Below are 26,006 nucleotides of genomic sequence, written 5' to 3' on the forward strand. Positions count from 1 at the left end.
CCAAGTGCACTCTGAGTAGCAAGTTTCATCTGATACTTTCAACATGTAAAAAGGCAGATCTGTTTACAAACCAATAATGTCTTTCAGTGGGCTGAAAATTTTGGAAGTGATATATCAGCCTAAAGCATGATCATACTCAAAAATTTGAATGTCAGCTCTTAACAGTGAGATGCTTCTGGCCTATAGAGAATACTCATGCAGCTGCTTTTGTGTGCCAAATTTCTAGCTTGAACCATGGTTTTAAAAGTCATATGACAATGAAATACTGAAATAGGAACTCATGCACGAATGCATGTGTGCAAGTGGATAACTCATGCAAACATTTGTTTCTAGCTGTGATGTTCTGGCACTTAGGAATTGCTTCTCTATTCTGAACAATCAAAAGACAATGTGCTTTGTGGTTAAATATTTTTTTTATCAACATGTTCATGAGAAAACAACCAACCAACCCCCACGCCCACTCAAAAAAAAAAAAAAAAAAAGCTGTACCTCTTTTATTATTCATGTAAATATCAGAACTAAATATGCTATCTGGTATTAGAAACAAGAAATCTGTTCATTGCAATCAATAGGGTTAAATTCTCCTGTGTAGGCTTTTGTCTTTGTTCCTTTTCTATAGTTGTATCAGATTGTGTCCTTTGGGTAAGGTGGAATACGGTTGATTGAATTGTCTCTTGCTGATGGGCAAAGAACAGCTCCTGTCAAAGCTGGTAGAAAAGCACCTTTGTTAATGAGGCCTGCAGGTGTCATTCTGGTGGTTGTTTTTTCAGGCACTTTAAGAGTGACTAGATTTTTTTCTTATCTTACTCAGAATTTGGTCTCTATTCACTGATTGTTTCTTTATTATCATATAAACCCATGCTTATTTCTGCTAGTGTACTTTTAGCAGTGAAAACACTGAGTTGTAAATATAGGCTGAGTGAGGTTAAAAACAGCTGAATAGGTAGATAAAGCTTTTTGCAACTATATTTGAGTTTTTTTCATTTTGCTTTATAGCTTATGTGTGAATTGGGAAATGATGTTATAAATAGAATATATGAAGCGAAGCTGGAAAAAATGGGAGTAAAGAAGCCACAATCTGGAAGTCAAAGGTAGTATTTTACCAGCAGTACTTGTTGCTTCCTTTTTTTGTTGCTTCCCTTAACCTTGCCCTGTAAAAGCTGCTGCCACTTAACTGTGTTACACTCCTTTAAAGTACTCATTTCCCTATATCTCTCCTTTTCTCACTCTCTCTGTTTATTGGGCACTCCTTCTGTTGGTCCCTTCTGCTTCTGCTGTTCATTTGTTCTTTTTGTGATCTCGCTCCCTCCTTTCATGACAGCTCTAGAGCATCACTGTGGACATGTGGATTTTGTTTCCTCTCTGCTGGGCACCAGCTCAGCCAGCTGTCCTTGGTGTGTGAGTGCTCCTGGAAGGAGCCTGTGGCTGTTCCTTTTGTTTACAGTGACTTTGTTCTTCCATTTGACTTTTGTTCCCTGTTCCTCAGAATGTTCTCATCTTCCTACCTACATTGTACATGAGCTCTGCTGCTTTACAGCAGCCTTCAAATCATTTTACTGCTGTCTTCTATTTCTCTGATGCTAATCTGTGTTTGAAGGTAGATTCCCAATGCTTTTTGCTTTTGTATAGGCTCTTAAAACTTGCTTTTTTACTACCTTTCCAGTTCTATGCTGCTTGCTGCCCAGTAGTTTTATAGTATAGAAAACTGCATTTTGTGAAGTGTTGGCCACTTGGAGACAGTGATGATAATGTAAACAAAGTAGGAGATTTGCTAGATATTCCTTCTAGTGGTAACTGCTTTTCAGCAGTTCCAATGCAATAATTACAGCTCCTTTTATCAGTTTGGCACAACTGCTGTTGTGTTTTAAGCTGATAACCTCAGGTTACAAGGAAAAATACTTCAGTATGTGATATGGAACTGATGGCTGTGCCTACCTAGGGTTTGTTATTGTTTTCTTGTGTAATCTTAATGTTCCTGTAACAGATGCTGCAATTTGTATTTATGTAAGAAACTAAATAAATGTTTATTAGTAGGTTATTAACAATGTAAACTTGTATAAAGCTTTAATACAGGTAACATAGAGTAACTAATGCTTATTTCTTCCACATACCACTTTCCAAAGTCTCTGTCTGAAAGTAAATACATGTTTGTGAACTTAACAAAATTACTTTCTTTTGAGCCTTATGCAAAATTTAATCATGAATCCAGAAAGTGACAGTGTGCTTTGCATCTTTCTGACAATGTGCTATGGGTGTGTCTTATGTGCAATGCCAAGCTACAGTTTTGGTTACTGACTTTAGTACAAAGTAGACATTCTTTTAATACATGAAAATACTAAAATATTAGCTTACTAACTCCAGGAATTTTGTATATGACAGGCAGGAGAAGGAGGCATACATCAGAGCAAAATATGTGGAAAGAAAGTTTGTAGAGAAGCAAGCTGCATCAGTACCTCTGCCTGAGCCTGGAACAAAAGTTTTGCCTCCAAGTCAGGAAGAGAAAAGGCACAGTGGCCCTGAAAAATCCCTTTTGGCAGGGGAACAAGGTGCAGCATCCCACAAAGGTATTTACACACTTCTCTCCTTAGCTGTATTACTCATATTCTTTTTAAGGTAACATATTTTTATATTAATTGACTTCTGCCTCGTGCAGACTATGGAATCTGTTTTTTTAATGGGTTGTAGCCTAGTGTAGAGTGCAGGGAAGAAACTACTTCTTCAGAGATGTGCTTTTTTACACGGGGAAGGATTGGAATGGGGATGCTTAGAACTCAGAGTCATATTAACCACCTTCTCTCCTCGGTATTTTCATCCTCTTGGTTTTTCCAATAACGTTCTCTCCTGCCCTGTCCCTTCCTCACTGCCTGCTTTGTGCTTTGCTAACCTGCATGGCCCAGCGGTGGCTGTAAGTAGCGACGAGGCGAGGCGGGAGTCTCTGTTCTGTCCCGATGAGCTTGATTCACTCTTCTCCTACTTTGATACCTCTTCAAAACTCCGTAGTAGTAAGTACTACAGCTGTGGCGTGTTCACTGTTTGCACTAGTGGTCCATTGTGTGTTGTGGCCATCTCCCTGCTTCAATCTGTTGTCTCCAGGCTGCTGCATTGCTTAGTATTTTCATGAAATAATTTAAGCTTTTTTACTTATCCTGATTTTTTTTTTCATTTCTAGTTATCTTTGACATTTTTTATCAGTATTGTAAATGTTATGGTTACAAAATGTGACTTCGTATTTTTCTGTGGATGCATTAAGAATATTGAACAAGAACAAGCCATTTTTTTAAAATTATGTTCAGGACCAAGTATAAGAGCTTGCTTTATTATCATGGTATCTGTGAGGAGCAGGTAGCTTCAGCTCTGCATAGTAATTGCAGTTTCTCCCCAAAACAGTGCGAAGCAGTGACAGTGGGATCCAGCCAAGCACTGATGACAGCAGAGAACACCTTGCCTCTACTATATCAGCCAACAGTTTGTATGAACCAGGTGTGTTAGGCTTTGCCCTGTAAGATGAAAATTTAATCACTTGGCAGCAGTTTCTTTTTCTAAAAATGATCAGTGTTGGTGATGCAATTCACATCTGCTATCCTGGTTGAAATGCTTTTGACAAGGATAAAATTTGCCTGAGCCATCTTTCTTTTGGGCTTGCTACTAAAAATGACATTTAATCCTTCTAAATGGGTTCAAAGAACTATGGTTTTTTCCAGACAGATGAGGTTGATCCCAAATGCATGATCCTTTTATAAATAAATAAATCCACTGAGATAGAATTCCTCTTGAGTAACAGATAGTAGGCTTTTATGTGCTATTTGTGCATTCTTGCTTAATTTTTCTGTTTCTTATTTTTGTGGAATTGACCAAGTCTTTAAACATCGTTCCTTCAACTCAGAAGTTGTATAAGTTGATGAATGAAATTATTTGCTAATTTTAGCATGCTGTTCTGACAGATATATTGAGTATGGCTTCTCAAAATTTCCAAAACATTTCTTTATAAAGCAGACCTATTCTTCTATATGAAAGCACTCTCTTAAGGTATCCAGTAGTTCACAGGTGTTATTGCAGACAGGCAGCATGGAGCTTGGATCTTTTTTGATTATGTTGTAGAAATATTTATGATGCTGTAACTCACAAAAGTTTCTATGTAGCAACATCTTTATCTCTCTGACTTCACTCCATATAATCATTACTGAGATTAAGAGAAAGAGACTTTGATTTAGTCCAAAGGATTATAGCCACAGCAAGTAATTGGTAAATGACAGTGGTATCTGTTAACAAAAATTAGGTCAGAACAGTATATGCCTCAAACTCAGGTGTTTGAGATAAAGATATATTTGTATGACTACATCTTTGCAGAAAATGAGTTTTATTCATATCTTGCGGTTTACAGTAAAACACATTCCAAACCTTAATTTTTTAGAAATTACATGGAATATGTAGATTGAAGTATATACTTATATACTGTGCCAGTAATGTGGAGAGAATGTTTTCTGTGCAATAATAGTTCTGTGAAGAGACTGTGCCTGAATACTGGAGCTAAAGGCATCTGTGAATTCCCCTGGCAGAATGGGGCAACAGTACATAGCATTGTGCAAAAGCTGAGCTACCTATTGCCAGAGAAATGATGTTTTGTTCAGAATTCCAAGAGGTACCTTGTTAAAACAGGAATTGGGTAAGCAATTTTTTTTTCTTTTCAGAAGGAGACAAGCAAGAGTCTCCAGTGTTCTGTGACTCCAAGCAGCATAGTCCAGGATTGCAGTTGTATCAAGCTGCCTTTGAAAAAAATCTTCCTCACATGGCAGAAGCATTGGCTCATGGAGCTGAAGTAAACTGGGTCAACGTGGAAGAAAACAAAGCAACACCACTCATTCAGGCAGTGAGAGGGGTATGTGATATACAGCCCTGCTGATGGGGGAGGAGAGCAAGGGAAATAATGATATTTCTGTGTCACTGTTCTTTCTGAGCTGCTTGCTTCCCTAATAAATGATAATATGATGTTGAAGTTATGCTTACAGTGTTCTTTTAGAGTTGTTTCTGAAATATTTTTTCTTGTTAATGTTTTTGTTTGGAATTCTATGTCTAGTAGTGTTTAAAGTTGAAAGCAACTCCCTTTAGTTTGCTTTGCTGGGTGGCTCAATGGTGGGAAGGCAGAAGAGGTTTGGTTTGATTCTAGAGATCTGGTGCTGAGTTGTTTCTTTGTTTTCATTCTGTAGGGTTCCTTGGTTACTTGTGAATTTTTGCTGCAGAATGGGGCCAATGTGAACATCCGAGACATGAAAGGAAGGGGGCCCCTGCACCATGCCACAGTTCTAGGACACACTGGGTAACTCCCTGCCCCACTATTTGTACATGGCCAGCCTTTACTCTAGTTGTTCATGGGAAGCTTCTTCATTGCCCCACATATTCTGATATTTTAATACTATTTCAGATGATAAGAGTTTTTCTTAAGCTCTGGCTGTGAGAAAGGAAATACTATTTTGATTTAGCAGTCTCATCCACTAGCAAAACACACATGTTTTCTAATGTGGATTAAATAAATGGTTGGCTTACTAGTCTGTTAATATGTTCTAGATGAACTGCACTATTTTGATATATATGAGACTTTTGATGATTTAAGCTAAATACATTGTATCTAGCCTCGCTTTATTAGCTTTTTTCCAATATTGTCTATATTTTTTTTCTAACCAGACAAGTGTGCTTATTCCTAAAACGAGGAGCAAACCAGCATGCCACTGATGAAGATGGGAAAGATCCATTGAGTATAGCAGTGGAAGCTGCAAATGCAGATATTGTAACACTGTAAGTTGTACATTCTGTTTTCTGACTAGATAACTTAAATTTTGCTATTCTGTTTCAAGTTAAAAATAAAATAAATGTCAAAATTCCTGTACATAAAAACAGGAGGGAACAAAAGAAAAATCAAAATACTCGATCTATAGATGACCTCTTTGATGTGAGATTCAGGAGAGCATTGTAGGTCTTGCATTATAGTTTTTTGTGCTTTAAAGGTGACATTGTTCCTTTTGTTTTCTGCACGGCAGGTTGCGTTTAGCAAGGATGAATGAAGAAATGCGTGAATCAGAAGGACTCTATGGGCAGCCAGGTCAATACTCCTCTAATAACCACACTGAAATGCAGTATAAGAAGTGTATACAGGAGTTTATCAGTTTACAATTAGATTCTTAGTGTCTGAGGGAAATTTAAGATTGCTTCATACAATAGTGTTTTTTATAAATGAACACATTCTAAAGCTTCATTGAAATTCAGTGGTGTGACGTTGTCAGAGTGCTTAGGGAACCTAAAAGGAGACTGTTTAAAGAGCATCATTATAGCAGTGTATATACTACAGCCATGACACCCTATTTTGCTGGTAGTTGTCCACAGTTTTCTCCTACTGCTGTTCCATTGACATTTGTGTCATGTTAGGATTTACCTGACATTATTTAGTAGCAGCTTTCTGACTCAGCTTGCTTAGAGACTGTTGAAGAGTTCATCTTATTCCAGGACACCATTCTCCTTCCTGTGGAATGGTCCACTTTTTCTTTTTTTAAGAAAAAAACCCTTGCACACCAATGTACAAAATGTACATCAAATATTTCAAACTGCCTCCAGACAAAAATAGGAAAGTATTATTTCCTTAAATTTTATTTTTAAATATTTTTATTTGTTAAGATACTAAAAAGAAACAAAGCAGTCATTCTTAAGTATGTATTTTTGTATGCAGAGTTTCTTTCTGTTTGGTTAAAAAACAAGTAGAAGCTGGCAGATACTTGAGCCAACTCCAGCAGAAAAGTAACAAATTATATTTAATGCATATGTGCAACTTTATTCTCAGGCACTCAGACCTAATTTACACCGTGTTCTGATATTTGCTTCCATAGGAAGGTAATTTAATATCATGCAAGTACCAATAATGAAGGCACACTTGATTATGAAGTTAGACAGCTAAAAACACCCTGCTGTTCCTGGCAGAAGTGAGAGGTGAACCTTATTTTTCAGGTTGACTGCTGAGTACTCTCAGTTGACTCCTATAAAGCCCTTATGTGCTTTCCACTGAGGAATTGGGCAGGGGGGATGTTACCAGATTGGAGCAGTAGAATCTAGAGACTGCAGCTGATGCAATCTGATCCAGACACTTTACAGCTGCTAAGGTGAGATTGACAGTGAAGAGTAGATTTGCCACAACAGGCAGAGCTTGCCCAAAGTCAGGGGGAGGCTTTCATTAGAATAACTTCTGAAATTAATGTCACAAGCTGGAGCAGTGTCCCAGCCAGAGAACTTACTGTGTCTTTGGATAGCACAGCTCTGCCCCCTTCACTCTGGTACTTGGTGCAGTTTCTTTTAAAAGTTGGATTCAATATTTGTGTTTTGAATGTTTTTGTCTGCTGTAGAAGGGTTGTGTCAGTGTAAGCACAGAACCTGTCTGCTGTCAAAAGGTGTCACAGCTTTCTGTGGTTTTAAGGGATGCAGGTCTTTTTCACTCCTTATACATGTTAAATTATCTGCACTGCCCTTACTTTAGAACTCCAGTGTTCCAAAATTATGATTCTAGAAGTAAATAGGGATTTTCAAGACAATTGTATATTTGCTGGTAGCTGTGTGAGGGTAAATATCATTGTATGAGTTTGCTGTCACCAGAGTGAAGCCAACTGCCTATTTCTCAGCTCTAGCAATGCAGCTGATAAACAACTGCTCATGTAGCTAATGGCATCAAAATTTATAATTTAAATATATATGGCTGGTTTGAGCTAATGAGAGAATGAATATATTGCTTTGCAAGGTACAGTTGGTCTTCCAAAGCATTCCTGGAATGGGAACTAGCTGCAACCAGCTTTAAGAAGTTATTTCTGGTGGTAGAAGCCATATGCACAGTAGTGCTGTTTCTGTATAATACTTGAGTGCTCATCTCCTGGTGCTACAGTATGTCTTGCTAACTCTTTGATATTAGCATTGCTACTTTTTCTTCCTACCTTTTCTTGAATGTATGATGTGTGCCTTTTGAGTTACTCTGGTGTGAAATGGTAAAGCAGTGTTACAGTATTTTTGTACATATAATCTGCACTTTAGGGAAAACATTGCTTGGAAAGGGAACTTCCAGAATTCAGTTTTAAAGTAGAAATTTAAAATAATTATAAAGTTTACAGTATTACGCATATTAATGCAACGTACAAACTAAAGGGGCACTTTATTTTAGTCTATTTTTGTATCTAATATTTTTGTTATGTAATAGAGACAAAGCCAGAGCCACGATGTATCTTTCAAAAATAGCTTTTCCTTCTTTCAAGTTAATTTGAAAGAACCAAGTGTGGCAACTTGAACTGCAGTTCTCATTCACCAGTGGAACCCACTTCTGTATTGAAAGCATAATTGCTTTTATCACAGAAGCCTAATTCTGCTTTTGCCCTTCATAGCTATTCTTTTGGTGAATGTTACAGCTCCATTCTGTGCTGGTCTCCCAGAGCAAGAAGTTCTCACAAGCTGTTACAATAAAACCTGTCCTGTGCCTGCTTCATCTCTAGAACACAGAATCACTGAACGGTTTGGGTTGGAAGGGACCTTAAAAATCATCTAGTTCCAACCCCCCTGCCATGGGCAGGGACACTATACTTGAAATTAAATCTGAAAACCAAAAGGGAATTTCTCTAGAACTGACTTTTCCTAGTACAGCAGTATTGAATGTATTCATCTTTTAAAGTCTGGGAAGAATTGTGTTACTGGCCTGTTAAATATTTCTGGAAGGTCAGTTATTATTTGTGAAAGTGTTTTTAAAAGAATGGAGTCTCATCTCCAAAAGAATGATAGCTTTAATATTGCAAATGTGTATTAAAAAATTGGAAAAAAACACAATCTAACTTTTCCCAGTAGTGCAAACTTTTAAGCACAAAAACATTCTTTTCTTCCACAATCATGTTAGAAAAAAAACATGTTCATATTTGACGTACACGATGAGAGAGATTTGGGGTTGATTTCTTTGTCGTGCTATAAATCAAGCTGTCAGCAAGAAACAGTAGTGCTGGGATCTTGTGTCCTGTGTGGCCATCTGTATTGGGAAGACTCTCAAATTTGGATGGCTACATAGCTCCTGACCCAACCCAATGTTTGATGCATTAGATTCCTTTTGAAGACGAAAGGGTATGGTTAGTGTTTTAAACCAGAAATTGAGCTCAAGGCCCAAAATGCTCCATTAGATGAAAGAACGTGAAAATGAATGAAAAAATGTCCATTTTAAAGTGGCAAAAGAATGACTTGGCAATGACTCAAGAAGTAATCACTCCTGAATGTGTTTTCCTGTGTAGCCAGGGAGGGGGAGGAACACATTTTGGAATATATTGTAGCAGTAGGGTTGCGTTCAAGCACAAAGGGTGATGATTTAAAAAAAAGATTTTTAGGGGAAGTATCAATTGTTCTTATAGATCAAACTGAAAAATGTAATGAAAGATGTAGATGAACTGAATGTAGAAATTTTATTTTTGCTGAAGTAATAGACAAGAATAATTTATGAACAATAATTTATCTACTTAAGATTGCTTTTTTTAATATATATATTATTGTTTGCTGATTGTTTCTTTCGTGGAGAATTCTGTTTGGCTGTAAGAATTCTGATCTCTGTTTCCAAGTAAATCTTTATTTATGCCATAATTCTTTTTTTCTGTAAAGAATCTTGGTTAGCAGTTCCTTGCAAAAACAAGGATTTTATTCTTTAACAGCTAATAAATATTTTTTTCTTTTTAAGTTGCTTTAAAGTTTTTTAACTTTTCCTTTCTAACTCTGAACTTTCCTCTGTGTGGCTGCCTGTGAGGTACAATTTCAGGTATAGTTTGGCTTTGTTTAATTTGCTTCTACAGAACATGCATGCAAGTAACCAGTCCCTCAGAGTTCACATCAGCATCACTCCATCTAGAAGCAGTATTCATACATGAATGAAGTGTTACACAGTAATTGATAGCACAGTAGGGCATTTGTGTAATGGTGGGTGATGTTGACTATTACAAATGTTTAAAAGTGTTTCTCTTTTCTTTTCCACCTAGGAGATGAAATTTATCAGGACATTTTTCGTGATTTTTCTCAAATGGCATCAAATAATCCAGAGAAGTTAAACCGCTTCCAGCAGTCAGATTCCCAGAAGTCTTAAGTGTCAAGAAGGAAAAGAACCTGAAGCTTATAGTGCAAGTCTTTTTTTACTTTAACAGAATGAATTGTATGCATTTTGTTAGATAGTTTGGATAAAATGACCACTCCAATGTAGCTTTAGATGGTGGTAGCTGGGGAAGTGTATGAGTTGGTTTATGTTCTCCAGTACATATACCTCAGCAGCTGAAGATGTTTCAAGCCCCTGAGTCCCTGCTGGCTGAGTGTAAAGCAGCCCCTGTCCATGGCCAGCGCTGGCAGCTCGGGGGTGGCAGAGCTGCAGGGAGCTCACAGCAGCTCTGCTGCCCAGGGCCATTGCTGGCATTGTCCCCCTGCCGCCATAAACAATGTGCCTCTCACAGAAGGTCTGGGTTGCATTTTCTGGGACTGTTTGGAAGGGAATTTGGGCAATGATTCACTGAGTTGTCCTTCTATTTGTGGGACTGCAGCTCAACAGATTCTCTTGTTCCTGCGGTGACTCTGGTTAGAGGTGGGCTCTTCTTCACAGATGTGACAGCTCCTGCTCTTCTGCAAGCTCTTCCCCAGTGCAAGCTCTAGCACCAGGCTGGCCTTTATGCTGGTGACTGCAGGTCAGTCACAAAGGGATATATCCTGGGGACCAAACCCTTAAGAGCAGTCCATTTTCCTTTTTTTTCTTTTCCTCTTAAATTAAACTTTCAGTGCAGCAAGTATCCTTCTAAATGAGCATGTGGAACCTTTCATGAAAAATAAACTTACTCCTTTTGGACATGATGTGGGGTTTGTTTGTAGTATTTTGACATGAAGACTTGAAATTTGAGACATGAATGTAAATAGTGAGCCAACAAAGTTTGTGTAGAATAGTTGTACAAAGGCTGTTTCTCCTTTTTGCTGTTCTCACTACAGGCCCTAAGCTCAGTATAAAAGTCTCATGTCTTGCAGCCACTCAAAGTTTAGGACAATCAATCCCTTCTATCAGGAAGCAGCAGCCCTTGTATGATTTGCAATGATGTGTGTGTTTATGTGTTGTCTAAACTAAGGTGAGCACAGGAAAAACTAGAATTTCAGTGGATACTTCTGTCAAGTAATGAATGAGCACAGTCTGCAACTGGGTTGTGAGGGCAGCAAGACAATTTGCTTTATGCAGTAGTGAGCCCCACTCTGCCCCTGTGCATGTATAAATGGTGTCTCAAGATATATGCTTATGTATCAGGATATTTATACCTAGATAATAATCCTCCTAAACCTCAAACCAGCAGATGCAATTCTTTATCCTCTATTTGTCTACCCTATGGAGAGAGCTTAAGCAGAGTTTTTAGGTGACATAGTATCAATGTGAGTTTTCAATAATCCTAATAGCTGTGGCATTGTTAACCTGCTGTTTAAGTGTATTTAGGAAATGAATTGGCTTTTCTCCATGGAAAGATAAGCAAAACTGGGATAAAATAAATTGAAATCTGTAAACTAGGGTAAAGTTAAACTTTCTGGCATGTAAGAAGGTATTTCAAACATTTATAATTCTGCATCCAATGTGTAATAATCTGCATATTATTAGTGCTACAAAATTAGTAGTGTTGTAGAATTGTCCAGTGGATTTTATTTCCAAGCAGAATAATCTTGCAAGACAGTTCTTGTTTTGTATGTGGTCTAATTATGGTAGGAAAAGCAGATTCTGCCCGTTTAAAATGCCCATTTAGTCTGAATAATAAGAAACTTAAGGATATCACCTGTAAGCAGTGATTTCTAGTACGTTGGTTTTTAAATAGCTGCCTATGAAATGATAATGTACTTCCTAATCAGCAGTATTTACCAGCAAATGGGTGTTTTAGTAGATCTTAGAGAAAGTAAGGTTCCTGGTGTACAGATGGGACAATGTAAGATATGGCTGCATAATACACACCTTAGACACAGGTTTTTCTAGATGTTTCTTTCCCAGCCTGGCTGGCAGGCAGTGTGTAGTGGGATTGGCTGGAATGTAAAGCTGCCTAAAGCTTAGTGGCATAATTGCTGTCTCAGTCCAGGCTGCTGGAGAACAGGTCTGAGAGATTTATTTCAAATCTTGACAGGTGATTTCCTCCCTGGCCACAAAATCTCTGTGACAAATTCTGCAGGATGATTTCTCTTGACTAAGAAGTTGTTTTCCTGTAGCTGTACATGTCCATGTGTTGTGTTCCTGACTCTCGTCTGTCTGGGAAGCAGTGTCAGTCTGTCTGTGCTAAAGGATGAACCCCACCTGACTGACAGGTGATGTGACTTGTCAGGAGCTCTGGAGTTTCAATGGATTAGGGAGTAGGTGTGTCACCTGTGATCCTCAGCCTTGTTCCCCTGGCCTTTTGGGAATGATGGGATGTCCAGTATAAACTGCACTCTGTTAAAGCCTTTTTCAGGTTCATATAAACTTAAATTTCTGAATGATCATATTGAATTATGCCACTACCTGTGTTAGACAGTTGGAATTTGTTCACATGGATTTAGGTGAAGGTGAATTTGGATTGTAGAGGTATTTCTTTGCTTTCACAAACAGCCCACATTGCAATCGGATGGATGTGTGTTCCAGGTGCTCATTAATTAGTACATTGTGGACTTCAGCCTCTCTGCCCATTAGGACCTGATCCAGGAAGTCACTGATATCAGTGGCAGTCTTTCCACTGATTTTGGAGATTTTGGATTGTACCATTCGTGGCTTTTAATGTTACAGTGCTAAAGGATCCTGTATTAATACTGCATTTTTCACTCTGGGGGGGTTTATATTTTACATGTTTGTATACTGAGCTGAAATAGTTTTAGAAAATGCAACCAGACCTTCCAACTGCTGTCAGCAACTCCCTGTACAAGAGGAAGTTTCTCCTGTTTTGCATTATGACATCAGTACACGTGTTGTCCGAATTACTAGGTCTCCTGGATAGAGCATAAACTTTGTAGCACTAAACTAAAAAGGTGAGAAGTAGAACAAGTGGAGGGTTGATGTCATGTTTCCAGGACTTTGGTGCTTCTCTGCAGCCATCTGTTTTAAATTGTGGATGTTACCTCTGCTGCTTCACCTTGAGAATCTCAAATATAACACAGTGACTATGAAACAACCCTTTGATGAAACTGAAACTAATAATATGTAAGTACAAAGGACATGATATTTTTACAGTGTCAAAAGGACTTAGCTGATTATTCTGATTCTTCAATACACAAAGTATTTTGAGAATCAATTTTTCAGGCTACAATCTCTGCCCCATTCATTATGGACACTTTTTCCCAAGTTGGAGTTTATGGCTTGTGCGTTCTGACAGCCAGCATGCCTTGCTCCTGTGCTTACACAAAGGCACAGTTTTAAAACAGGGACAACTCTGGAGAGGCACTACTGGGGAAAAGGATGAGTGTACCACTTTGGTATATACCCTTTCATATGCTTGCTTTATCTTTCTGCATACAGTATTTTCTTGTTTCTCTTCCCATGGAAGGAGATGACAGAGGAGGAAAAATTCCACTCACTTTTCTGTTAGAAGCCTAAGTTTTCCATGTCTTGACAGAAATCGCCATGAAATCATCGTTTCCTCAAGCAGAGACGTTACTTTCTCCGAAGTAATGAACTTTTTGTTTTCCCTCTGCGCGTTCCTCTGTACTCGGTGTTTTTTAAGCATTCCAGCAGTAAAATGTAAAAAAACCCTTTTCCCCCTTAAGCTGTAATTGTACAGACTGTATACTCCGCCCTCCTTCGCGTTATGTACGGCTGTAGAGTTTGTATCTAAAACTTGACTGTGGCGTGTGTGGTGTGTCATTGTCCGGGCCGGCCCGGTGTCCCCGCCCTGCCGCCGGGGCGGGCCCGGGCCCGGGCCCGGGGGCGGTGCCGCCCCGCCATGGCGGCGCTGCGGGGCTCGGCGCGCCGGGGCTGCCTGCGCTGCCCGCAGCCCGCGGCCCTGGCGGCGGCCGCGGCCGTGGCCGTCTGCGCCTTCTACTACCTGGGCGGCGGCGGCGAGACCTTCTCCAGCGCCACCCGCCGCCTGCGCGCCACGCCGCCCGCCCCGGCCGGCCCGGGGCCCCGCGGGCTGCACCTCCTCTTCATGTTCACCAAGGCGGAGCGCAACCCCGCGCTCCGCGACAAGGCGCAGGCGGCGCTGCGCTCGCTGCTGCGGCACGGCCGCCTGGGCGCCGCCGAGGTGCTGCACCTCCACCTCGTCACCGAGGGCGCCAGCCGCGACATCGGCCTCGGGCTGCTGCGGGACCTGCTGCGCGGCGCCGCCTTCCGCCACCAGGTGCGCGGGGCCGAGGGGCGGGCCGGGCCCGGGGAGCGAGCGGGGTCCTGTGGGGGTCCTGCGGGGCCTTCCCGCGGCGCTCTGGGAGCGGCGGGAAGGAGCTCCCTCAGCCAGAGGCCCGTGTGCGGCTCCCAGCAGAGCGGTTCGCTCCCACTCTGCTGGAGGAGCTCCCGCTGCTCCCCGGTCTCAGGAGTCTTGAGGGGCTCGCTCTGTGTCCCCACCGCCGCTGCCTGCGGGGAGGTGTCCCGGTGCTGCCCGGTTCTCAGCTCGTGGCCTGGGAGCACCTCCGCACACCACCTGTGCTGGAGAGGAGCGGTTGCTCTGAGCAGTGCTGCTCTCCTGCAGGCCCTGTTGGTCTTGCTGTTCAGCATCTCGGCACAAGGACCACGTGTGCTTGTATCTCGATGGGTTCCTGATCAGGAGAGAAGGTTGGCCTGCTGCTAGTGGCTCTTGAGAGCAGGAGTGGAGAGCCTGCAGGGGCTGGAGTGCATCCACGTGCAATGTTCCTTCTTCGGAGAAATGGTTCTGCCTCCCAAGTCCACAGCTAATGTGTAGTTTATGCAAGGTCAGGCTTTCCTTTGCATTAGACGGGTGTCTGAAAACTGGAGGGTTATTAAGTTCAGAGATTCCAGGTAACCTGATGCTCCTGTCCTGAGGTGCGGCTGCAGAGCATTGCTTGGAAGCGTCCTTTAGTCCTGCTGTAACTTTTATTGCTCATAAGTCCTGTATTCCATATTAGCTGAATTCTGCCAAGATGAAACTAGAAGTGCAGCCTTAACATTTTTCATGCAGACACTTTCCTGATCGATAATTCTACCACTTGTTTTCTTTAAACAAGTCCTTTCCTAGTGCTGGCCCTCAGTCAGGTCATGCACCCATGATAGGAGACCCACACTATGCAGTTGTCTGGAAGGCATGCACAGCTCCCTCAGGAGGATTCTTGCACTCCACAACAGGATGGACTGACTTGCCCCATGATGATACAGTGCTGATATGGTGCCCAACCAACATTTGTGGTATTTTGTCTCCTGGAGTGAGAGGACCCCCGGGCACTCAGTGTGCACATCGCTTTCAGTGACCCCTTTGTGTGGGTACTGCCTTACTGCCATCTGTTCCTCTGAGACTTCTCAGCAGGCACCCTGGCCAGCCTCATTTCTCCAGAGCAACTGGAGTTGGAGGCATGAAATGATTTGTCTGTTGTGGATTGGCCCCTGTCTGTAGGTGCCTGTGGAGTCACAGTGAAACCTGGCTCATGGCTTGGTGAGTATGCCTGGCACCAGAACTGCTCTCCTGGCTGTGGGCAGGCAGCATGATCTGGAGGCCTCAGGTGAGGTCTCACTCAGTGGGACAGCTGCTTCTGTCTTTCCTGGCAGAGCCTGATGTACCCTGGTTTCACTGGCTGACCTATGATTGCCAGTGTGTTTTGGACCAGTCCATTTCTCTGCTTTTGGGTACAGAGCAGAGGCTGTTCTGCTTCTCAAGCATGCAGCCTTGTCCTAATCCTGTGCCAGTTTCTGGAACACCAGCAGGTGACAGCACCTCTTTATTCTTGTTGTAGCCTATCCCATTCCTCTTCTTTACCAGTGGGAAACTTATGCCTATCTTGGACTTCTGGTGCTCCTGCTAAAATGTTGAAGATGATTGATCCTGATGCTCAGCTGGCTCCAGCAGTAACCCATCTCTATCCTGAGACCTCTCTTTTCCTGCTCCTCCTGGTGTGTGCAGAACACTCTCCTGGTTCTTATGCTCCTTTCCTAGCACAGGCCCAGATATAAGGCTTGATAAAGTGCTCAGGGGGCAGCTGGAGCCACCAAGGCCAGACTGATAAAACACCCTGAGCTTTACCTTTTCTTCATGAGGAAGTGATTCAGGCCCAGCTTTTGGAGCTGCCCTTGCCCTCCCATCCTAGCAAAGCTGGGATCAGTTGGCTTCTCTGTTAGCGTGAATCCCAGAGTCAGACATGGATCGTAACCTTTGGGGGAGGTTGTGGGCAGCTTTTCTCTCTCCCTAGGCAGAGGCAGCACTTTCAAAGTCTCCTGGAGATGGAAGCAGCCGGCTGCAGCCCGGGCTCAGTGTGCAGTGAGGGCAGAGGGGCTGTGGGGTGCAGGCGGTGGGTGTGTGGGAACAGCTTGGACCTGGACCCTGCCGGCAGGGCAGGGCTGTCCGGGCGGGGGCAGTCGCTGTGTGGCGTCACCGCTCCGTGGCCGTGCAGATGTGGCCCAGCTGTGCCCCAGCTGTGCAGCGGGAGCGCAGCCGGGCGGCGGCGGCAGAGGGAGCCCGTGCTCCGCGTGTGCGGCCGGGAGGCGGCGGGCGGACCCGGCCCGCGGCCGTGCTGCCGAGCGGGGCCTCGGTGGGCTCTCGCCGGGGCCTGGTGACAGCAGTGGCAGAGAGCGAGTCCCGCACACGACTGGCAGGGGGATCTCTGCGGCCTCTCCCGACCCCCGGCCCGCGGGAGGTGCCCGGCAGCGAGCCTGGGCCAGCCTCGGCCCACACCGTGCTTACACAGAGCAGCGGCTCACCCCGTTTCCTGCCACTCCAGGCTGTGTGCTGCGATTCCTGTGCGATTCCTGTCTCTTACTGATTCCATTTCCCTGCCATAACAACACGAACTACGCCTTCGGCTCTCTGCTCATCCTGTTTTCCTGTTCAGATGAGCCCCACGAAGGACGCTGCTGGGGTGGATGTTAACTGGGCTGCCATCACACCTTGCTTACAGAGACCTGTGAGGATGATCGCCGTGGGAAGGAGGGGAAGTTAAAGGAAAAAGAAATGCAGGTTGTTTTTTCTTAGTGAATCACTAGAAAGGATCTTTCCTCAGTGTGACGTGTGTTTATAAAACTGCTTGCACAGGAAACCCCTAGAACTTTTCTTAATGTCCTCAGCAAACGTGGTTGGATTTAGCTACAGGGATTTACTAAGAGCTGTTACACAAATAAATAACGAAGTACAAAATTAGCAGCAGATTAACAAGCTGTGCTAAAATCAGCAATGAGGAGGAAAGAAGCCTTCAAAGTCCCAGAGAGACTGCCTGGCCTGTGGCTGCAGGAGCAAAATTCAGCTGCTCAGGAGTTTGCTTTGCAGAAGTACAAAAGATTGGGCAAAAGACATGTTTTTCCTGTTTTCTTTGGCAGGAGTGGAAAGGCAGATGATGCTGTGTCTCGAGTTTCAGGAGTATTTCTCCTATAAATTTTGTCCACTGGTGCTTGGCAGTGTGCTCACTTCAGAGGTGACTGGAATTGGTTTGGCATTTTCTCCCCCATTTTTATGTGCTGTACACACCTCAGGCTGCCTTTGCTGGATGCAGAAGGGTGGTTACAGGTGCTGTATTTCTCTTCCATGCTTCTCCAGCCCAGCCAGACCCCAAAGCTGCCCAGCTGGGCTGGGAGCAGACCATCACACATCCCCATGCTGGTGCTGCTCAGTTTCATGAACAGGCTGCCAGTGCCTTTGCACTGAGAGAGTAGTGGTGGTTTGCTTGTTTGGACACCTTTGGCTGTGTCCTGCTCAGCACAGGTGCTGTCACCGGGATGGCACCACAAAGCTGGGGTGAGGTGCTGCCGAATGGTAACAGAGTTTCCTCCCCTGCAGTGTCCTGGGGACTGTGCTGTGCTGCCCAAAGGCAGGTGTGGCTGCTGATGAGCTCTCCAATGCACTTTCCTGGAACGTGTTGTTCTGTGTTTTTCCTGCTGTTCTGCTGCAGGCCTTGGCTCCGAGCCCAGCAGCCGGGACAGCAGCGGGGCCGCCCTGCTGAAGGACGTGCTGGCCATGGAGCCTCTGCACAGACCCCAATGATGGCCAGGGCCCAGCGTGGGTGTGGAGAGTGCCCTCCCCAGGACAGGCCATAGGGCTGTGCCTGTCCCCCAGCACTGCCCTGCCTTGGCTCAGCCATCCTGGCCAGTGCCAGCACAGCCCCATCACCTCAGTGTGTTCAGTGTATCATGGGAGCCACGAGCACAGCCCTGCATCCAGCAAGCTCCACTCTGCCGTGAGAGTGCATTGGTCTGAGCAATGTGTTCTGCAAAAAGCTGTGGAAGGAGAAGCTCCAGACTGCCCACTGCCTCAGTCTCTGCACCAGCCGAGCATTAGTGCAGCTCCTTGTGCACCCCATGGAGAGGATGGTTATTGCACCAGCACAGGCTCCAGAGCCACCTCCTCTGAAGCATTTGGCTTGGTTTAGGTTTTCTTTTAATTAAAACAAAAAAAAGCAAGTGCTCTCTTGCATGTTTTAAGTATATAGTGCAGGGCCCCTTTTTTTTAAGCAGATTAAATTTTAGTAGGGAAAAGAAGTGAAACTAGACCCATTGAAATAGTTTCGTTTGAAAGCAAGCTACAAAGATTGTGGTTTGTGTTCCCTGCTGAAGGTGGGACCAGTTTGTGGAAGTATCTTGGTATCCCTCAAACAAGGTCGATAGGTTCCCCTGTACAAAATTCAAGTACTGCTGCAATGTCATGTCCTGGCTGGACTTTAGTTTCAGCAGGGCTTTTCGTGCTTTCCCTGACCTGAAGAAGGCAGCACGACCCCAAGTGTCCACACTCAAGTTCCTGCACTCCCCCTTATCTGCACCAGGGTCATGTCCCTCATCTCTCTTAATTATCCTGAAAATCCCTCTCATTATCTTGTGTGATTCAGTGACCTGTATCCTTCTGTGGGTATAACAAGCTGCATGAAAGCTTCTGTCCATTGGACTTTGACCAGAATAAATTATAAGCTTGTAAAATGTCAGTAGCTGGCAAGGTGCATTTGGGGTTGCTCCTGTTTCTGGGACATAACCATGGCGCAGGCGTGCCAGGGCCCGTGCTGGTGCATGGGCTCCCGCAGGGCTGAGGGAGGCAGAGCAGGGCTGGCTGAGCACCAGCAGAACTCCAGCACAGGCAGGCTGAGATCCATCTACAGAAGTTGCTGTGCTGTAGCTCCTGATGTTTGGATTTTCGTCAGCGTGCTGCGGCCTGTCCTCCCTTTCCCCCTGCAGCCCCGCCGGGACGTGCTGCAGAGCTTGCCTCCATGCCAGGCTGAGGAGCAGCAAATCTGGGCTGTGTCCCTGGCCCTGTCACAGCCTGCTTCTGTAGGAGGGAGCAAGCCTTGGTCCTCAGGGTAAGTGATGTGGTCTGGCTTGGCTCTAAACCGCAGCACACCAGAGCCTGGAGTGAGCTGTTGCCTCTTCTGATGGGCTCCATATGGGAGACCAGATATGTGCTTGCATCAGGCAGTGGGAACAGACCAGAGAAACAGCCCAAAACATGGAACACACTTGGTTGTGTGAGGGGATTCAAGTCTCTGCCCACCTTACAGTTACAAAATGGCTGTGAAAGTCCTCCTTTCCCTGCACTTAGCCTGTTCTTGCATCAAGAGGATGTGCAGGGGCCAGGGCAGGCAGGCCCCTTTGTGCAGCTGCAGTGCCAGCAGCGCTGTTTGTGCTTTACCAACCTCCCTCTCGGCCCGTGCTGCTGGGGGCTGGGCAGAGGCTGCTGGAGCTGGGCCTGTCCCCAGGAGCAGTGGCTGAGTGGTGTTTCTGGTGTCTCTGCCAGGTAATCGTCCATGATGTGAATGAGCTGACAGAAAAGCTGTTTCCCATTGTTGAGGCCATGCAGAAACACTTCAGTGCTGGATCGGGGACCTACTACAGCGACTCCATCTTCTTCCTGTCAGTTGCAATGCATCGCATCATGCCCAAAGGTAGGTCTCTGCTCTGCTGCCTCCAGCAGCACAGGCTCTCTTTCTCTTCTGCACAGAGATGTTATCTAGTGGTATTTGAAATACAAAGCTAATAAACTTTTGGGATGGACTCCTAGGATTCTGCTCCTTTCTGCAGAGTGATGGACTTACCAGTCCAAGACCTCATCCAGGTCTCCACTGGCATGAGTGACAGGAGGTTCTCCTTGTCACATGGCAGCTGGCCCTGCCTTTATGCCCTGAGATGATAGGAGAGGTGAGACAGGAGCAAACAGGCTTGTTCTCTGTGTGTGTTTACAGCCCCTTTCCCCTTGTGGTGCCAGCAGAAATAGATGCTGTGTGTCTGTGGTGTAGCTGTGCACTCTTGAGTATCAGCAGGGAGTAGTTGTTGAGTCTTTCCTCTTGGCTTTAGGGAGCTTTTGGAAAGCTTTGCTGATTAGCAGCCGCTGGTCACTTAAGTTTCCTTATTGTGCCTCTGCTGTTATCAAGTGCAGAAACAGCAAGAACTCTGCAGGAAAACAAGGCAACTGGCAGAAGGGGCTCAGCTCAGCTGATGCCATTTTCCTCCCCTGGCTGTGTGCAGTTGCCTCTCATGGAACCAGCATGCTCTCTGGTCTTTGGTTGCACAAGTAGGGTTTTGTGTCCTTGGGCTCCAAACCCCTGCACTGGAGCTCCTGCAGCCCTGCTTGTCACTGGGCTCTCCCTGCCAGCTGCCTGGCTGGCCTGATGCACCAGTGATGGCAGCATCCCTTGCTGGGCTGGTCACATGTCCTGGGCATGGCAGGCTGCAGGTGACCCTGTCTGGCCATACACTGCCCCAGGAGGAGGTGACCAGCCTCTCAAAGCTGCTTGTGGCTGTCATGCAATGGTGGCCTGTTCCCACATGTGTGCGTGTTCCCAGGGCTAGCACTGCTGGCACCAGCAGCCTGCTTGGCATCTGGAGCCTCTGCCCAGCTCTAATTCTCCCTCCAGACTTCCTACCATGGATCTCAGGTGCACTGTTGCTGGGATGTGAGCAGATACACCTCCCCTGTGGCCCTGCTGAGTCCTGTCCCACTTTGGCTCTACTTAGGAGCTCCTGCCTCTACTGTGCTTCTTGAGACTTCCTCTGTCCTTTGTGGACTTGCCCCTGTGGCATGGCCTTCCCACACTAGCTCATTAAACAGTGGGGCAGTGCTGGCCCTGAGAGTCCCATCCCAGCTCACTGATCATTACTCTGTGGGCTCCAGCAAATGTGCTCTACATGGCTCTCCCCCAGACTTGGGTAATTTTGTGTGTGTCTGGTGCTGTCTGCACTGTGAATGCTTTGAAGTACACTGCATACAAATGATGGTATTAATGCTGGCTAATTCACTCCTCCTGATTCCCTACTCTGTCTTTGCTGTGTGCTAAAGATATCCCTGTCGTGCTGCCTGCCAGCAAGAAGCTGCTCAGTCTGAAATGCTTTTTCTCAGTTCATCAGCCCTCATCTCTTGGAAAGCTTGTTTGCTCTCCCTCGGCCTGACAGGGCTTTCAATGGTCTGTTGGGGCACAGGATGTTTAAAGAGGCATTTTTACAGTTTCGTGAGTTTAGTTTTTGTTTCAGAAGCTGCTAGTAAAGCTGATATATATTTCCCTTGCAAGGGAGGTCAGGTTTGCTGTGCTGGGTGCCTGGTGATTTATGGGGCTGGTGGGGCTCAGCAGCCTCCTCCCTGTGCAGCCAGCACTGAAGGAGAGGCACAGGAAAGGCTGCAGCTCTGCTCTGCTGCCACTCCCAGGCTTGCAGGTGATGTGGGAATGGCTCTTGCTGCCCTCCTGGCTCTGACAAGCAGTATCTACTGGGCTGAACAAGCCACTTTGCTAAGTCGGAGGAGAAAGGACCAAGCCCTCTTTTTCAGGCACTATTACCATTTTTCCTGGTGTATTTCTTTGCCATTTCTTCGGCCTTGAATGTTGTGTTCTGCCCTGCATGCTGTGTCTTTTTGTGCACCTCTCCAAGCACATCTGCCTCCACACCATTAGCGCCACTTTTTGTGGAATCCAGATTTGATTGGAAGCTTGAGCATCCTCTAGCAGAAATGAAGGCCCTGATCTGAATACTAAACTCTCTGGTGTGTTCATTTGCATTTGCATCAATCAGTCTATGGGGATTTTTTCAGTAGCAAGCGACCTTTGTACTAAAATTGCCTGGCTTTAGTTTACCAAATATATCATTTTTTGAAGAGACGCATTTCCACAGTATCATGATTTAGTGATTTGTTTGGAATCTATGGGTTATGATGGAGCATTGACTTTGCAGACTGGTGGCACTGAAAACTGAACACCAGTTATTTTATTTTTTTAGGGACTTTTGTGGGACATGTGCTGGCTGCATGCACATGGCACTGAGGTTAAATGGGGTTTGCCACTCAGCTGCTCTGTCGTTTACTGTTGCTTGGGATCTTTGCCCAAAAAACTTCACATCTAAAACCTGCAGCTGCCAAGTTATAATATAACAGCTTCTTAGCTGGTGTAAATCATGGAACACTCTTGCCTTAAATATCTTACATCAGTGGAGTTAATCTGATTTAAACCAGCTGGGGAGTTGGTATGCAGCACGCAGAAGTGCAGACTGCATAACTCTTGTCTGTGCTCGAGGCTCATAAATCCCCATTTAATGTGGTGTGGCCAGGCCCAGGGAGCTGGAGCAGTGCTTGATCCATCAGAATGGTTCTGATGGAAGGGGGAAGTGAGGGGAAAGTTGCACAGAGAGGACAAGCAGGTTCAGGCTTAGAAGGAGCTGCCAGGATGACGACAATGTCAGCATGAAATGGTCTTGAGACTCACAGAGCAGCGCAAAGAGGAGGAGGGAGAACAAGGACCCAGATCTTTTCACTTTCCTTTTCAGTGGGCCCATCCAGAGGGGACCTCTTCCTTCCTGACTGGCTTTGATCCCTCTATCACTTGTCATTTTAGTTGTGTAAATCAGGCAGCCCAGCAAGCTTTTTACCACCCTTCTGTGGGTACATGAAGTAGTAATGTCTGGGTAGGTCTGTCTGGCAGGCAAGGTCTGGGGACAGACTCCTGGTGCCACAAGGGAGGGGAGGAGGAGTTGATGTGAGAGAAGGGCAGCCTGGGAAAGCTGGGAGCTCCCCAGGGAATTCTTGGTGCCCATTCTTCGCCCAAGGTTGTTTCCAAGAAAAATTTATTTAACAAGTGTTCTTCCTAAGGAGCTGGTGGGCCAAGGGAGAGCCAGCAGCACCCAGCAGCTTGGGTAGAGCTTTGAAAACTGCCATTTGGTGTTCAATTCCATTGGTGTTGCTGATGGTGCTGCAGCAGGATGACCCTGTGGGAGAATAAGAAGCAGAGGGAAAATGAGACATGACACAGAAGCAGCTTTGTGGCTTATCTCTGCCAGCTTAGAGGAGTGGAGTCCCATTAGTTCAGGGGAGGCTCAGAAACCTGGCTGACAGTACTGTGCTTCACTCCCATGGAGTGAGGGTGTTTAGCAGAACTTGACTGGAGATGGTATTTGGCAAATTGGAGGTAGCAGAGTTTCCTGGCTGCTGAAACTGGCTGTCTCCTTGGGGAGTAGCAGCATCTCTGGGTGTAGTGATCTCCTCCCCTTGGCAGCATGTGGGGGCATTCTCAGGGTTTCTCTCTTACTGTCCAGCCCAGCCTGAAGGCAGAAGCTGTGATAAAGGGTGGGAACATGAGCACAAGTCCCCTGGGCTCTGCAGGGTGTGAGTTTAGCCCTCATGCAGCATTCTGCATCTTCCAGGTGCTGAAGATGTACCTGGGTACTTGCTGCCTGAAAACTCAGGAGCTTGTTCTGCTGGTGGTGAGGCTGTTCACAGGGGGCTTGTAAGGAGACTAGGCAGCAGTGGGAGAAGTGGGTAAGTCTCTGTGGGACTAAATAAAGGTGTGGAGCTATGAGGAAGGAGAACAGAGTGGAACTAATTGTTATGTATTGCCAAAATTTATGGCATATCAGCATGGTCTGTTGGTGAAAAATGAGAGAGGTTTAGAGAGGGCCTTGGCTTCTGTGTGGGACAAGCCTGGCTGACTGGGACCCTCCAGTCTGGGAGGGGGCTGGCCAAGGGGGTTATGGTGTGGTCCATGAAACCATCAGCCATACAAGGCAGAAGTTTGTACAGGCACTGGGAGACATCAAAATTGGTGAAAAGGATGTTCAAAACAGAGTGTGGTGATCTGTAGAGCTCCTTTCTGCAGGATGCTGTAGGTGCTGGGCTGCCTCATGGAGGAGGGAATCACAGCCAGCTGCTGTGTGTTGGACAGCAAGCCCAGTTTGTCCTGGAGCTGCCAGCTGTGCAGAAGCATGTCAGGAGGACACAGATGTGGGTGCTGGGGGAAGCAGGGGTGGCTGCTGGGGGTGAATAAGCAGCTCTGTGTCTGGGGAAGGGACTGCCAGCAGGGAGCTGTGTCTTTGGCTGCATAGCCAGTGTCCAGACAGCACCTGTGACACACCAGGATCCATGGGAAGTCCAGTGGTCTCCCTGGCTTCAGACTCTGAGCAGGGCAATTTCTCCAGCTCATTATCAACAGCTATACTGATTGTTAAGCACAGACCAGATTATAATGATGTTTGTCCAAGCAGCCTGACAATGACCAAGCCCCAGTCGCTTGGGGTTTGGTGCTGCCTGCAACAGCATCCAGCTGCTCGCTCCGGCTTGTTCTCCCACGAAACTGATATCAGCCTTTGTCTGCTCTGGGATTACCAGCCTGGAGACAGAGGCCTCTGTGAACATCAGCTTATGCTTTTCCCACCAAGCAGAGCTGGAGGGAAGGCAAAGGCCAGCCAGGAGACGTGTTGGAGCAGGCACTGAGCTGTGCTGTGCTTTCTCAGGGCACTTTGCCTGTGCCGAGGCCGGGCACCTGGAGCACTCCTGCTCTGGCTGTGGAGGTGGAGAGCCTGGAAGCTGGGGGAAGGGTTAAGCACAGAGGTACCAGGAAAGCACTCTGGGTACTGGAATAATGCCTCAACCAGTAGCTGTCTTCTGCTAGTGGCCTTCTGGAAAGCAATGCTATCCCACAGGCAGCATCCTGAACACATTGTTGATTGCTTTTGTAGGGATGTCTGCATGAGGATTCAACGTTGCCTCTGCACTGTTTCAATCCACAGCATGGGATTGCCCAGGTTGGACTCTGTTTGCCTGTGGGGTGCCACGTGTGCTGTGTCCCCTCAACAGCACCCACGTGCAGAGCTGCACTGCACACATCCTGTGTCACACAGGGCATCAGAGGTCTCTGAGGTGGAGGGAGGTGGGGAGGCATCACTCCCCCTTCTTCCTCCTGTCAGCTGCAGAGCAATTCCTGGTGCACAGGGCAGCTGCCCACAGAACTCAGCAAATCACTGTAATAATCGTGATAAGTGAGCATTTGAAAGTGCGTCACTGCTGATCCTTTCCTGCTGGCTGAGCACTGCCACCACTGCTGAGCCCCACCACATCAGGGAATGCAGAGATGCAGCTGTTGGGAGGGAGAGGGCTGGGAGGAGAGTGCCCACGTCCCACATGCTTCAGGCTTGATTGTGTGCTACCAACGGGGAGATGTTGGGAAAAGGCACAGAAAACTGGGGTCTGTGGCAGAGTCATGGGAGCTGGCCCCAGAGCCATGTGCTCTCAAACCACAGCTCCCAAGGGATGCTGCAGTAGCTGAAGGGTTTGCTTTCTGGCAAAAATGTTTCCATCTTTGCGGGGATGGAGGGAGCGCTAATAGTTTCTGATGTGCTCTCATAACCTCCCTCCCTGCTTTGTGCCACAAGCATGTGAAAAACAGCCAGACTCCCTTCCCAGCCTGTCTCTGAGCTGCAAGCTCTTATGTCAGGTCCTGTGATGGGAAGGGAAGACGCTGGGGTGATCATTTTGCGAGCAATAGGGATGGCTGTGCCAGCCATTGTTCCTTGCTGGGGTGAGCCTGTTGTGCTGAGAGAGCTGTTTTCATGATGCTTTTCAGGAGCAGGCAACAGCAGACCTCTGAGTAAGCCCACCCCAGGTAAACGCTGGAGGCTGTGG

At 45.8% G+C, this 26,006-nt stretch overlaps 2 protein-coding genes across 6 annotated transcripts in view; both read left to right on the forward strand.

Annotated features, from left to right (window-relative positions):
• ACAP2 (ArfGAP with coiled-coil, ankyrin repeat and PH domains 2) overlaps nt 1-13,845 on the forward strand; it is a 63,465-nt gene extending 49,620 nt beyond the window's left edge. Inside the window, exons 16-24 of one of the 2 annotated variants that reach the window (XM_054283058.1) lie at nt 997-1,091; nt 2,380-2,564; nt 2,898-3,002; nt 3,388-3,480; nt 4,689-4,876; nt 5,205-5,314; nt 5,680-5,790; nt 6,033-6,094; nt 10,020-13,845. In XM_054283058.1, the coding sequence (XP_054139033.1) occupies nt 997-1,091; nt 2,380-2,564; nt 2,898-3,002; nt 3,388-3,480; nt 4,689-4,876; nt 5,205-5,314; nt 5,680-5,790; nt 6,033-6,094; nt 10,020-10,123 (1,053 nt within the window). In that variant the 3' untranslated portion in view covers nt 10,124-13,845. The remainder of the gene's footprint in view (nt 1-996; nt 1,092-2,379; nt 2,565-2,897; nt 3,003-3,387; nt 3,481-4,688; nt 4,877-5,204; nt 5,315-5,679; nt 5,791-6,032; nt 6,095-10,019) is intronic. The other variant, XM_054283059.1, reaches the window with a different exon arrangement.
• Nucleotides 6,053-26,006, forward strand: part of XXYLT1 (xyloside xylosyltransferase 1) — a 40,288-nt gene continuing 20,334 nt past the window's right edge. The window contains exons 1-2 of one of the 4 annotated variants that reach the window (XM_054283062.1): nt 6,053-6,094; nt 19,869-20,016. In XM_054283062.1, the coding sequence (XP_054139037.1) occupies nt 6,053-6,094; nt 19,869-20,016 (190 nt within the window). Of the gene's footprint in view, nt 6,095-13,946; nt 14,343-16,939; nt 17,118-18,655; nt 19,435-19,868; nt 20,017-26,006 lie in introns of those variants that run through there. The other 3 variants (XM_054283060.1, XM_054283063.1, XM_054283064.1) reach the window with 3 other exon arrangements.

Source organism: Melozone crissalis, unplaced genomic scaffold, assembly GCF_028551555.1.
Source record: "Melozone crissalis strain CALT ecotype California unplaced genomic scaffold, PUWL_Pcris_2 ptg000034l_1, whole genome shotgun sequence".
NCBI lineage: Eukaryota > Metazoa > Chordata > Aves > Passeriformes > Passerellidae > Melozone > Melozone crissalis.